Genomic DNA, 14,483 nt, shown 5'->3' with positions numbered 1-14,483 from the left:
TGGAAAAAAAAAAACTAGGTTTCTATGTCCGCAATCTGGCCAGCCATCGTCAAAGAAAAGGTCCTTTTCACTTCAACTGGAGCTCAGTTAGTCTGTTCTTGAGAGACTACTATGTCAGTGGTTCTCAAACCTTTTCATGTGAAGGACCCCCAAAATGATATGTATTTGGCCACGGACCCCCATCTCAAAATATCTAGTTCCAGGGACCACCCAGAAGCAAAATTTGAGTTAACCGTTCGCTTTGAAAATTCATATATTCAAAGATTTGCACACATTTTCACGACTTTTTCAAAAATAGCAGATCTACAAGCTCGCAGCACGGCACTCGGTGCCGCGCTGTGAGCTTGTATATCTGCTATTTTTCACTTGTTAAAGCATTCAATAATTCTAGGCCCTAAATGGGTTAACAAGATGAAGTTCAACAAGAGCTTTCAGCTCCATGACTAACACATCATCCATCATGTTTAACAAGATGAAGTTCAACAAGACCTTTCAGCTCCATGACTAACACATCACCCATCATGTTTAACAAGATGAAGTTCAACAAGACCTTTCAGCTCCATGACCAACACATCATCCATGATGTTGAACAAGATGAAGTTCAACAAGACCTTTCAGCTCCATGACTAACACATCATCCATGATGTTCTAGATGATGTTCAACAAGACCTTTCAGCTCCATGACTAACACATCATCCATGATGTTCTGTTATCTGTTCTGTATGTTGGTTGCAGCCGCCCCCAGGGTGAGGAAACCCCCGGGTCCTAAAGGGACCCCCAAGAAGGTGAAGAAGAGAAACCCCTGGTCCGACGACGAGTCCAAGTCGGAGCCCAGCGACATCGAGGAGATCGATGAGCCCATCATCCCTAGGGAGACCAAGTCCCCGAGAGCTTCAGGTAATAGACCAGACCCTCATCTCTAGAGAGCTTCAGGTAATAGACCAGACCATCATCTCTAGAGAGACCAGAGAGCTTCAGGTAATAGACCAGACCATCATCTCTAGGGAGACCAGAGAGCTTCAGGTAATAGACCAGACCATCATCTCTAGAGAGACCAGAGAACTTCAGGTAATAGACCAGACCATCATCTCTAGGGAGACCAGAGAGCTTCAGGTAATAGACCAGACCATCATCTCTAGAGAGACCAGAGAGCTTCAGGTAATAGACCAGACCATCATCTCTAGGGAGACCAGAGAGCTTCAGGTAATAGACCAGACCATCATCTCTAGAGAGACCAGAGAGCTTCAGGTAATAGACCAGACCATCATCTCTAGAGAGACCAGAGAGCTTCAGGTAATAGACCAGACCATCATCTCTAGAGAGACCAGAGAGCTTCAGGTAATAGACCAGACCATCATCTCTAGGGAGACCAGAGAGCTTCAGGTAATAGACCAGACCATCATCTCTAGAGAGACCAGAGAGCTTCAGGTAATAGACCAGACCATCATCTCTAGAGAGACCAGAGAGCTTCAGGTAATAGACCAGTCCTCACCAGATCATACCCAGAGAGACCAGGTAATAGACCAGTCCTCACCAGATCATACCCAGAGAGACCAGAGAGCTTCAGGTAATAGACCAATCCTCACCAGATCATACCTAGAGAGACCAGAGAGCTTCAGGTAATAGACCAGTCCTCACCAGATCATACCTAGAGAGACCAGAGAGCTTCAGGTAATAGACCAGTCCTCACCAGATCATACCTAGAGAGACCAGAGAGCTTCAGGTAATAGACCAGTCCTCACCAGATCATACCTAGAGAGACCAGAGAGCTTCAGGTAATAGACCAGTCCTCACCAGATCATACCCAGAGAGACCAGAGAGCTTCAGGTAATAGACCAGTCCTCACCAGATCATACCTAGAGAGACCAGAGAGCTTCAGGTAATAGACCAGTCCTCACCAGATCATACCTAGAGAGACCAGAGAGCTTCAGGTAATAGACCTCACCAGATCATACCCAGAGAGCTTCAGGTAATAGACCAGACTTCACCAGATCATACCCAGAGAGACCAAGTCCCACAGAGCTTCAGGTAGATAGATAGGTAGGTAGGTAGATAGGTAGGTAGGTAGGTAGGTAGGTAGGTAGGTAGGTAGGTAGATAGATAGATAGATAGATAGATAGATAGATAGATAGATAGGTAGGTAGGTAGGTAGGTAGGTAGGTAGTTAGGTAGATAGATAGATAGATAGATAGATACCTTCATGATCATAGATAGATAAATAAATAGATACCAGTGGGGCAGGCGTCAGGATTTAACATGAAGCTAAAAGTTCCTATGATTGGCCACTAGTTGCACTGTTCTGATTGGCCACTACTTGCACTGTTCTGATTGGCCACTAGTTGCACTGTTCTGGTACCAGAAGCAACAGAAGGAACATAGGATTCCATTCATTTCCCCCGAACTTTTACATTCGATTTTCTTACCTTAACAAACATTTTCATAAGTACTTCATGGTTCCTGTCGCTATAGTTTAAAGCCTCGTTTCAATCACCATGATATGCGTTTTGTGACCATATGGTCCAATTTATGTCATAGTTGATGTTAAAGCAGGGTATGCTGTAGGAGGGGCTTGTGATGGTTCTTCTTTGTGTGCTTTATTCGGGAAGCTCAACACCACATTCTCCCAAGAATCCCTGCGGTTGCACGTGACCGTTGGCAGCCAATAGCATTCGAGATGGTACCATTTCTACAAATGAACGTTGATTTCTACACTGATGGCAGCACCCGTAGGCTTAACGCCGTCCATATTCTTTTTACAGTCTATGATAGATAGATACCTTTATTATCATGACATGGATGAGATGGATCAGAGGGCTTCAGGTAGAGAGGAGAGTAGACCAGGAGGAGATGGATCAGAGGGCTTCAGGTAGAGAGGAGAGTAGACCAGGAGGAGATGGATCAGAGGGCTTCAGGAAGAGAGGAGAGTAGACCAGGAGGAGATGGATCAGAGGGCTTCAGGTAGAGAGTAGAGTAGACCACATGGAGGAGATGGATCAGAGGGCTTCAGGTAGAGAGGAGAGTAGACCAGGAGGAGATGGATCAGATAGAGAGTAGAGTAGACCACATGGAGGAGATGGATCAGAGGGCTTCAGGTAGAGAGGAGAGTAGACCAGGAGGAGATGGATCAGAGGGCTTCAGGTAGAGAGTAGAGTAGACCACATGGAGGAGATGGATCAGAGGGCTTCAGGTAGAGAGGAGAGTAGACCACATGGAGGAGATGGATCAGAGGGCTTCAGGTAGAGAGGAGAGTAGACCAGGAGGAGATGCATCAGAGGGCTTCAGGTAGAGAGGAGAGTAGACCAGGGGGAGATGGATCAGAGGGCTTCAGGTAGAGAGGAGAGTAGACCAGGAGGAGATGGATCAGAGGGCTTCAGGTAGAGAGGAGAGTAGACCAGGAGGAGATGGATCAGAGGGCTTCAGGTAGAGAGTAGAGTAGACCAGGGGGAGATGGATCAGAGGGCTTCAGGTAGAGAGTAGAGTAGACCAGGAGGAGATGGATCAGAGGGCTTCAGGTAGAGAGGAGAGTAGACCACATGGAGGAGATGGATCAGAGGGCTTCAGGTAGAGAGGAGAGTAGACCAGGAGGAGATGGATCAGAGGGCTTCAGGTAGAGAGGAGAGTAGACCACATGGAGGAGATGGATCAGAGGGCTTCAGGTAGAGAGGAGAGTAGACCAGGAGGAGATGGATCAGAGGGCTTCAGGTAGAGAGGAGAGTAGACCAGGAGATGGATCAGAGGGCTTCAGGTAGAGAGGAGAGTAGACCAGGAGGAGATGGATCAGAGGGCTTCAGGTAGAGAGGAGAGTAGACCAGGGGGAGATGGATCAGAGGGCTTCAGGTAGAGAGGAGAGTAGACCAGGAGGAGATGGATCAGAGGGCTTCAGGTAGAGAGGAGAGTCTGTTGGAACGCCGACATTCTATTCTATGCCCCAGAAGGGCAAATCTCACCAGGAGTCACCGGCAAATAGCATTTGTGATGAATCATAGCGATTTTTGATAATAATAATAATGGATAAGCCTTAACAAACCAGTCCACATGAACAATACTGATGTAAAATAAGATATCTGAACGGCTAAACAATTAAAATGAACCACAGTTACAGGCCAGGGGGGCTTTTCTTATTGAAATGCCCGGATCCCGAGGCTACCGATACTGTGACATCACCCACTGACCTCAGTCATTTAGACCAGTGATACTGTGACATCATCCACTGACCTCAGACCAGTGTTACTGTGACATCACCCACTGACCTCAGTCATTTAGACCAGTGATACTGTGACATCACCCACTGACCTCAGTCATTTAAACCAGTGATACTGTGACATCACCCACTGACCTCAGTCATTTAGACCAGTGATACTGTGACATCACTCACTAACCTCAGTCATTTAGACCAGTGATACTGTGACATCACCCACTGACCTTTAGACCAGTGGTTCCCAGACCCCAAAGAGAAGTTAGACGTCTGCCCAGGACCCAAATGGCCACTAGATCTAGTAGACCGGCTAGTTTCACTTTCATCTGTTTTACCAGTAAGACTCCCTAATCGGGAGATAAGCGGCCGTCAGGTCGCAGCGTGATTCGAGAGCAAAATGTGTAGGAAAAATCAGCCTGATGGTGGCGCTATATGGGAGAGATCCATGTTTTTGATGACAGTGTGTGTAGACATATTGTGTACCGATTTGCGTGATTTTAGTGTGTTTTGCAAGAATCTGCCTCATGGTGGCGCTAGAAGAGGGTCATGTGAGAATTGATGGGTAGAGGTTGTGGTTTGGCAGCCAAGGAGTGTGTGTGCAAAATTTGGCATGGATCGGGGCGGAGATATGAGCAGCCAAAAGTGTGACGTGTGACAGACAGACAGACAGTCGAGGTTTTGATAGTAACTGCGACCTGGCGGTCGCAATAATTTATGGTAGTTCTTAGATTTTCTATTTTATTTATTCGTGAAATTACTGCTTTTTCTGGATTTTTTTCTGGACACGAAAAAAAAAAGAAAAAAAGTAGGGACCCATAAAAATGTGTCCGCGACCCACAAATGGGTCCCGAACCACTGTTTGGTAACCAGTGATTTATATTATTATTATACACTGACCTTTGACCTCGGTCATTGCTTGGGCCAGCAGAGCGTGCAAGTACTGCGTTGGGTTGCGTATGCCGCTCATCTGTTTGTTTACGCCCGTAGCCAATTAGAGACCAGCGTTCTTGGTGTCGTCGCCATCGACAGCCAATGAGGGCCAAGGATTCTTGGTGACGTCACCACCAACAAGTGCTACCTGATATCAACAACATGCGCCCTCTGCTGGCCATACATGGTCACGCTGCACGAGGCGCACGTTGGCACGTCGACAGAGTGCAGTCTAGCTGTCACGTGACATCACAACATCACCAGAAATCACAATAATGTCATGCTTCACGTGACATCTTTTTTGAGCGGTGCTCCTGGAAGGAGCTAAGCTCCAACATCTGGCTGTGTCCGTATGAACGTCCATAAATACCACCTCTCACTTAACACTGGGTGTGATTGTTATTTTTATTATTTTTGAGCGGTGGTAAACCGCTCCATAGAGTGGCTGTGCGTGTGTCTGTAGCCACTTTTCCTCAGCGTTTTGCCATAGCAATGTGTTTTCCTCAGCGTTTTGCCATAGCAATGTGTTTTCCTCAGCGTTTTGCCATAGCAATGTGTGTGTGTGTAGCCTGTATTACATCGCCAATTACCAATTGAAGACGTTATGCAAGCACGACCACCGCTCACTTCACATTGGGTGTGATTTTATTTTAATATTTTTTTACATAATGTACTTAAATGGTAAACTGACTCCGCCAGATGGTGGCAGTAGTGTGTATACTGCATATACAGCCCTACTTTTACCATCTGGGCTTGCTCGGGCAGACCCGATATAAGGGGGTGATTGGATGGGGCCGTCTGTCTATCACAGTCTGCATGACGTTACACCCAGAATCCGCCTCCTGGGTTTCCACATGGTCTGCAGTCAGACTCTATTGGCTCGGAGCCGCTCAGAGCCCGCCCGTAGATGCCGCTGATTGGTCCGGTCTGGGACTTTACGAGTGATATCAACTCTCCCCGAGTGGTCTCAGATGGTAAAGTAGGGTGGTACGCACTGCTGCCCCCATCTGGTGGAGTCAGGTTACTTAAATGGTAAATGGTGCATTTATATGGCACCTTTATCCAAGGCACTTTACATACTGTAGATTGTGCATTACTTTCACCCATTCACACACACACATTCATTACATTCACCCATTCACACACACATTCATTACATTCACCCATTCACACACACATTCATTACTTTGACCCATTCACACACACATTCAATACATTCACCCATTCACACACACACATTCATTACATTCACCCATTCACACACACATTCATTACATTCACCCATTCACACACACATTCATTACATTCACCCATTCACACACACATTCATTACTTTGACCCATTCACACACACATTCAATACATTCACCCATTCACACACACACATTCATTACATTCACCCATTCACACACACATTCATTACATTCACCCATTCACACACACATTCATTACTTTGACCCATTCACACACACATTCAATACATTCACCCATTCACACACACATTCATACAGTGATGGCAGAGGAAACAATGCAAGGCACCAACCAGCTCACCAGTAGTCTGGGATCACTTCACTTTTCGGGGTTGTTACCGGTCTGGAGCGGAAACCACAACACGTCATGTTTTTGTACTCAAAGGACTACAATTTGCCGGGACTATCCAACCGGATTCAGTTTTAACCCAAAATGATTCCCCTGCGCTCAAGGACATACTTTTAGGGCCTACCTAATAAACTCCTTGATGCAGAGTAGTTTTGCTTTTGAAAAATGTGTTTGGTATATGCATCTTTTAGTCCAACTCGTAGCGACTGGCAAGACTACACTAGGCTACTCCAGCATTTTAATAGGGATTGGGGAAACAAGCGAGGGGAACCAAAGCAAAGCGACGCCAATTCTTCTAGTGGTTTCCGCGCTTTAGGCGGAAACCAAGCGGCCTGTTGTGAAAGAACACCAGGCTTTCCCCCAGAAAGCCTGGTAAGCGAGGTTAGCTCACCAGGAGCAGTTAGGGGTTCAGAGTCTTCCTCAAGGACTCTTGAACAGGAGGAGCCGGGATTTGAACCGCCACCGACCCATGGATCATTGGCCAACCTGCTCTACCTCCTGAGCTCAGCCTGCCCCACTTGAGGAGACGTCATGTTCTTCTTCGTTTTGAAGATGGAGGGAACATGTTCCCACCGTCCTCCCCAAGCTCAGTGTCCATGTTGACAGGAGAGATGATCAGAGGAGCAGAGTTTCTACCACCAGCATTCAGACCAGGACTGAAGAATGGAAAGAGTTTCTCAATGAAGGAGCAGCCAGTGAAAGAGTAGAGATGAACTCTGGCCTCCACGTCATAAAAGGAGACCAGACCCTCCTCATAATCCACAAACACTCCCACTTTCTGGACCTCCTCTCTTACAGGGAGGAGGACAGCAGGGTAAGCAGCAGCCTTGTACTCATTTCCATGCCTCAACCCTATAGTCCAGTAACCATTGTTGGGTATCAGTTCGTTTTCACCTTTCCTGTCTATGGACTCTCTGGCCACTCCTAAATCCCAGTCAGTCTTCCCTGTAACCTGAACCTCATAGTAAAACCTTCCTGAGGAGAAGCTTTGTTTTCCTAAGACATCGACATATAAAGAGAATCTCTCTTTGTTGTCAGGGAGATTCTTCCATAGGTGTCCATGACTCACTTGTTTTCCATCCTCAGACAGGATGAGTTTTGGATGTGCTGTATCAGGATCCAGAGTCACATCCAGTACATATTGCTGGAACCTCCTCAGCTCAACATCACACAGCTTCTTCTTCATCTTTTGACTGAGTGTCTTCTCCAGCTGAGCCACAGCTGTCCTCACTGTCCCCACGTGTGAAGACTGATGGACACTGACCTTTGTCCAGTCCTTGGTGGGTCTCCACCCTGTGTTGATGGAAGGGAAGTTCTGGAGGAGGTGGAGGTGGTCTTCAGTGTGTGAGAGCTGCTTCAGCTCAGAGCATCTCTTCTCTAATAGAGTGATCTCCTCTTGCAGCTCTTTAATGAAGCCTTCAGCCTGTTGCCCTGTTGTTTTCTGCTTCTCTTCAATCACATCAATGAGCTCAGCCTGGCTCCTCTCAATGCAGCTGATCAGAGCAGTGAAGACCTGCACGCTGCCTGCTATCACTGTGTCTGCATCTTTCCTGCTGAGCTCTACTGAGTGTTGGACCTCCTGGATCTTCAGTCGTCTCTCCTGGATCATCTGCTGAACCTCAGCCTCCGTCTTTGCTTGGTATTCCTCTTTCATCTTGTGGCTCCTGAACTGAAGGGCCATCTCAGAGAGGACTTCATTAACAGAGAACTCTTGTCTGGTGGAGAATGTTCTGTCACACCGTGGACACTGACACACATCACTGCTGTCCCAGTGCTGCATGATGCAGGCCTTACAGTAGTTGTGTCCACATGGAGTGCTGATTGGATCAGTGAACACCTCCGTACAGAGAGAACACAGGAAGTGATCCTCAGACAGCAGACTGAAGGCAGAGGACATTTCTACACCGCCGAGAAACACTGGACTTACTGCAGCTTGGATCTGGTTACCCTGAATGGACCAATAAGAACTCAAGCAGTTAATAAGATCCAGGATGGTCCAATAAGAACTCAAGCTGTTAATGAGATGCAGGATGGTCCAATAAGAACTTACTGCAGCTTAGATCTGGTTACCCTGAATGGACCAATAAGAACTTACTGCAGCTTAGATCTGGTTACCCAGGATGGACCAATAAGAACTCAAGCAGTTAATGAGATCCAGGAATGTATAAGATAAATGTGACTGAAGGGTTTGTCTTTGGGGTGGTAGGGGATGTTTCCTGGTCTCTCACTCTTTCTCTCAAAGGACTGTGGACCTCACACATTGTGTAATCTGCTTTTAAGCTGAGCTTCGTTGAAACGAAACGTCATCAAACATGACTTCAGTCCTTCCCTAATATGGAGTTTTATGGCGTTTCTACTGTACATGCTTCCTCTACTTATTAGTGTGGTTGCCTAGAGGGCTTTAGCCCAGCTTTCTTATTATTATTGTCCTGGATAAACAATCCAGCCTAGAAAAGGAAGTCCATTGACTTCAATGGGGGAGTGTTGCTGCTCCAGGATTGGTGGAGCTTCACGTGAACATTTCCTAGAAGTTCATCTTTCTAGTTAGTGTGGTCGCTGTAGACAACACACTATAAATCTAGCCCAGCTTTCCTCTTAATGTTCTGGGTAAACTTTTAGCCAATCAGGCAGTGTGGTTGCCAGTAGGACTAACTTTTAGCCAATCAGGAAGCAGCATTCTTCTCGGTGACGTCACCATCATAGAGTAAGTCCATTTAGTTGAATGAGGGAGTGGTGCTAGCTGGATGATTGGTCAAGCTTCACATGACAACCTGGCTGTTTAGGCAATAAACAGGAAACAGCACTTGCAAATTCCAATCAGAGGGGTCCCCCATTAGAGGGGGTCCCCCATTAGAGGGGGTCCCCCAATCAGAGGGGTCCCCCATTAGAGGGGTCCCCCAATCAGAGGGGTCCCCCAATTTGCTGTGCCCACAATATTCTCCACAGGCATGGGAACGTTATAGGCTTTCTTTCCTACCTTCAATAGACTTAAATGATGAGTAATTGTAACTTTTTACAAAAGATTTTGATGGCATGGACTGTGACATCACAAAATCTCATGCTTCATGTGACATCATAATTAAGTGTGCCTGCCATGCAATGCAATGGCAAAACACTTATTGTAATCCGCCATACTTAAGTCGGTCGGTCTGTCTGTCGGTCGGTAATGTTCTTGCAAATTTCTGCACGTAATAACTGCCGCACAATTTACGGCACCCACGCAATATATACTTCAAAACGTGCGGCTCGGCCGGGAATAGGTTGCTATTACTTTTCTTTCCGATCCGCGTTACCATGGCGACGTAATTCGCAAAAAACGACGCCCAAAAACCCCATTCACTTAGAATGGGGAAAATTTCAGCACGTAATAACTCCCGCACGATTTTCGCCACCCCCGCAATATATACATCAAAATGTGCGGCTCGGTCGGGAATGGTGTGCTATTACTTTTCTTTCCGATCCGCGTTACCATGGCAACGTAATTCGCAAAAAACTACGCTCAAAAACCCCCATTGATTTTGAATGGGGGACTCCGAAAAAAAACTAGAAACTTTGGCGCCACATAACTCTGCCATACTTTTGCCTAGCAACGTGATTTAAACTTTAAAATGCACACACAACTTTGGTCTTTTTCCAGCCAATAGGGATGAGCTGTAATTGATTAAGCCCCGCCCCCTCTATAACAGGAAGTGCCCTTTGCCAAAAACTTTTTTTTTCTCAATTTTTTTTTTCTCAAAAAAAAATTTTTTTCTCAAAAAAATTTTTTTTTCTCAATTTTTTTTTTCTCAAAATTTTTTTTTTCTCTTTTCTCAAAACTTTTTTTCTCAAAATTTTTTTTTCTCTTTTTTCTCAATTTTTTTTTTTCTCAAAACATTTTTTTTTTTTCAAAAAAAATTTTTTCTCAAAAATTGTTTTTTCTCAAAACATTTTTTTTCTCATTTTTTTTTCTCAAAAAAATTTTTTTTTTCTCAAAAAATTTTTTTTTTTCTCAAAAATGTTTTCTTCTCAAAAATTTTTTTTTCTCAAACATTTTTTTTTTCTCAAAAATTCTTTTTTCTCAAAACTTTTTTTCTCTCAAAATTTTTTTTTTCTCAAAAAACTTTTTTTTTCTCAATTTTTTTTTCTCAAGAATAAGAGTCCTTAACCTTAATTAGGGCCTATTTCGCCAAACAGGAAGTTCCCTTTACCAAACAGGAAGTGACCCTTTATCTCGTGAACCGTTTGTCGTGCAGACGCGCGGGTGGTGTGAAATGACTTGATTAACTCATTTAGTGCCACCCCTTTCACCACTAGAGGGCGCCCAGTGGCCAGAGAAAATCCCATAGAGATATGCTGGTATATGCAGAAGCCCTGCAGCCATGACTTGCCTGAACACTTTCCTTTGTGCATGACTGCATGTACAGGAAGAGGATGAAGTTAGCTTGAAGTTAGCTATTGGCTACCAAGCATTTTAGAAGCCTTATTTTCGTCAACTTAGCCATGATTAAACCTTGCACACCTCATGCATGGGAAAAAAACAGAGAAGAATGAGCTCTGAAAAATCCAATGCAATCCAGAGTGGATTTGTGCAGTTTGTTCACAGCTTTCAAACAAAAAAATCCGATTGGAAATCCGTTCAGGCATTCTTGAGATAATCGCCCTTATGTTTTACATGTAATGTAAACAAAAATGGCTGCCCTGTATGTTAGATGGGGTTGTATGGGGGTGGAACATGCAAAATCGCGATTGAAATCATGTTCACCAGATTTGATGGGGTCCAAAAAAAAAAAAAAAAAATTCAAAAAAAAATTTTTCAAAATTTTTTTTTTTTTTTTTTTTTTTTTTTTTTTTTTTTTTTTTATATCCCGAACTTGTTCGGGATAGGCACCCTGTGATACGATCATATATCCCGAACTAATTCGGGATAGGCACTCAATGAGTTAAGAGTCCTTAACCTTAATTGGGGCCTATTTTGCCAAACAGGAAGTGCCCCTCACCAAACAGGAAGTGACCCTTTATCTCGTGATTTGTTTGTCGTACAGACGTGGGTGGTGTCATATGAAGAACCATAATGTTAAAGCTTATGCAAAAAATGCTAATGTTAAAAAATGTAACGCTAATGCTAACACCAACCGCTACACAAGGTTGCACAGACTTAGCGAGCTGCAGGCACACTTAAAATTTCTATCTCCGTATTACCAGTAAGACGCCCTGAGGACGAGAATGCTTGATGTGATATGACATTTAGGAAATCCACAACCACAGCATTAGCTATGGCCATATAAGGCTTGTCCTTAGGGCGTCTTATTAGCAGTAAGACGCCATAAGGACGAGAATGCTTGATGTGACATCACAACACTTAGGAAATCCACAGGCAGGGTTCACTCACAGCCAACTCTATGCAGCCTCCTAGAGAGGAAACAAAGCCAGCGCTGTCAAGGTTTTCACTGTGGAGAATGAAGACATTGTTTTCACAGAACTCTTTTACTGCTTCGGACGTTCCCGTTCGCTCCATTTTTTACGGCGGCGCGATGCCAATACGGCTCGTTCTTTTTACCTCGTCTGATGACTGTAAAGCTGATGGGGGGTCGCGCCGCCGTGTACAGTACAAACATCTCCCGTAACGCTGCTCTAAAAAATCCACTACACGTTAACATCAATGGAGTCCCAAATCACTTCCTGGCTTTTTTCTGTGGATCTGTTGCTCTGATGCGATTCAGTGGTCTGAATGGATGGCAACCTAGCGGCCAAATTCAAATTAATTCTTGCATAAGGCTGCCCTCTGCTGCCAGTATGGCCAAAGTACATAATGTAATAATTAAAAATAAAAATAAATAAAAATGAATAGTTATTTTTCTTTAACGTCGCAAAGGTAAGCTGCTTTTTGCTGGCACCAGACCCAATAAATAAATAATAACTGGCAGTAAAACTGTTCTTTATACTACTGTTATCATTTTAACCTAGACTTGGCCAACATTTTTTTTTTCTGATGTCACCATACCACGTTATTAATTATGTTTTCCTTTTTTTATACTTGAGGGTTCAGATTTAAACCCATTGTAAATTCATCAGTGGAGCAGCAATCTGAAAGCCCCCAGTGGGGGCCTGTATCTTTAGTTATTATTATTAAAGCACATGTGGAGTTGGCTTATATTAAATATGTATGCAGGATTTATGTTTGAGCCATGCTCCTGGAAGGAGCTAAGCTCCAACATCTGGCTTTGTCCGTATGAACGCCCAGGGCACTTTGACCAAGCTTCACAGGACGCATAATGAAATTAACTCATAAATGGCACCGCTATCTTCACACTGGGTGTGATTGCTATTTTTATTATTTTACATAGCGTACTTGAGGAGACGTCATGTTCTTCTTCGTTTTGAAGATGGAGGGAACACGTTCCCACCGTCCTCGCCAAGCTCAGTGTCCATGTTGACAGGAGAGATGATCAGAGGAGCAGAGTTTCTACCACCAGCATTAAGAGATGGACTGAAGAATGGAAAGAGTTTCTCAGTGAAGGAGCAGCCAGTGAAAGAGTAGAGATGAACTCTGGCCTCCACATCATAAAAGGAGACCAGACCCTCCTCATAATCTACAAACACTCCCACTTTCTGGACCTCCTCTCTTACAGGGAGGGGGACATCATGATCAGCAGCTGCCCGGTACTCATTTCCATTCCACAACCCTATAGTCCAGTAACCATTGTTGGGGCTCAGTTCGTTTTCACCTTTCCTGTCTATGGACTCTCTGGCCACTCCTAAATCCCAGTCAGTCTTCCCTGTAACCTGAACCTCATAGTAAAACCTTCCTGAGGAGAAGCTTTGTTTTCCTAAGACACAAACATATCTAGAGAATCTCTCTTTGTTGTCAGGGAGATTCTTCTTTATGTTTCCATGACTCACTTGTTTTCCATCCTCAGACAGGATGAGCCAGGTATTTGCTGTATCAGGATCCAGAGTTACATCCAGTACATATTGCTGCATCCTCCTCAGCTCAGCATCACACAGCTTCTTCTTCATCTCTTGACTGAGTGTCTTCTCCAGCTGAGCCACAGCTGTCCTCACTGTCCCCACGTGTGAAGACTGATGGACACTGACCTTTGTCCAGTCCTTGGTGGGTCTCCACCCTGTGTTGATGGAAGGGAAGTTGTGGAGGAGGTGGAGGTGGTCTTCAGTGTGTGAGAGCTGCTTCAGCTCAGAGCATCTCTTCTCTAATAGAGTGATCTCCTCTTGCAGCTCTTTAATGAAGCCTTCAGCTTGTTTCTCAGTTGTTTTCTGCTTCTCTTCAATCACATCAACGAGCTCAGCCTGGCTCCTCTCAATGCAGCTGATCAGAGCAGTGAAGACCTGCACGCTGCCTGCTATCACTGTGTCTGCATCTTTCCTGCTGAGCTCTACTGAGTGTTGGACCTCCTGGATCTTCAGTCGTCTCTCCTGGATCATCTGCTGAACCTCAGCCTCCGTCTTTGCTTGGTATTCCTCTTTCATCTTGTGGCTCCTGAACTGAAGGGCCATCTCAGAGAGGACTTCATTAACAGAGAACTCTTGTCTGGTGGAGAATGTTCTGTCACACCGTGGACACTGACACACATCACTGCTGTCCCAGTGCTGCATGATGCAGGCCTTACAGTAGTTGTGTCCACATGGAGTGGTGATTGGATCAGTGAACACCTCCGTACAGAGAGGACACAGGAAGTGATCCTCAGACAGCAGACTGAAGGAAGAGGACATTTCTACACCGCTGAGAAACACTGGACTTAAGGTCTTTGCACACTGCTGCGTTT

General features: G+C 45.0%; 2 protein-coding genes across 3 annotated transcripts in view; one reads left to right on the top strand and one right to left on the bottom strand.

The window, feature by feature from the left end:
• The window catches only part of top2b (DNA topoisomerase II beta), a 106,799-nt gene that overhangs the window by 79,705 nt on the left and 12,611 nt on the right, over positions 1 to 14,483 (top strand). For both annotated transcript variants that reach the window (XM_080735131.1, XM_080735130.1), the window contains one exon: positions 736 to 897. In XM_080735131.1, the coding sequence (XP_080591257.1) occupies positions 736 to 897 (162 nt within the window). The remainder of the gene's footprint in view (positions 1 to 735; positions 898 to 14,483) is intronic.
• LOC308292335 (E3 ubiquitin-protein ligase TRIM39-like) lies at positions 920 to 14,430 on the bottom strand (the record flags this gene model as incomplete). Its single annotated transcript, XM_080734649.1, has 5 exons — positions 920 to 927; positions 1,011 to 1,450; positions 5,274 to 5,361; positions 7,297 to 8,671; positions 13,993 to 14,430. 5 exons carry the CDS (start codon positions 14,428 to 14,430, stop codon positions 920 to 922), a joined length of 2,349 nt encoding a protein of 782 aa, XP_080590775.1.

The sequence above is a fragment of the Nannobrachium achirus genome (assembly GCF_963921795.1).
Source record: "Nannobrachium achirus genome assembly, chromosome: 10".
Classification (NCBI taxonomy): Eukaryota; Metazoa; Chordata; class Actinopteri; order Myctophiformes; family Myctophidae; genus Nannobrachium; species Nannobrachium achirus.
Note: the sequence above shows the minus strand (reverse complement) of the source record. Positions and strands in the feature narration are given on the sequence as shown.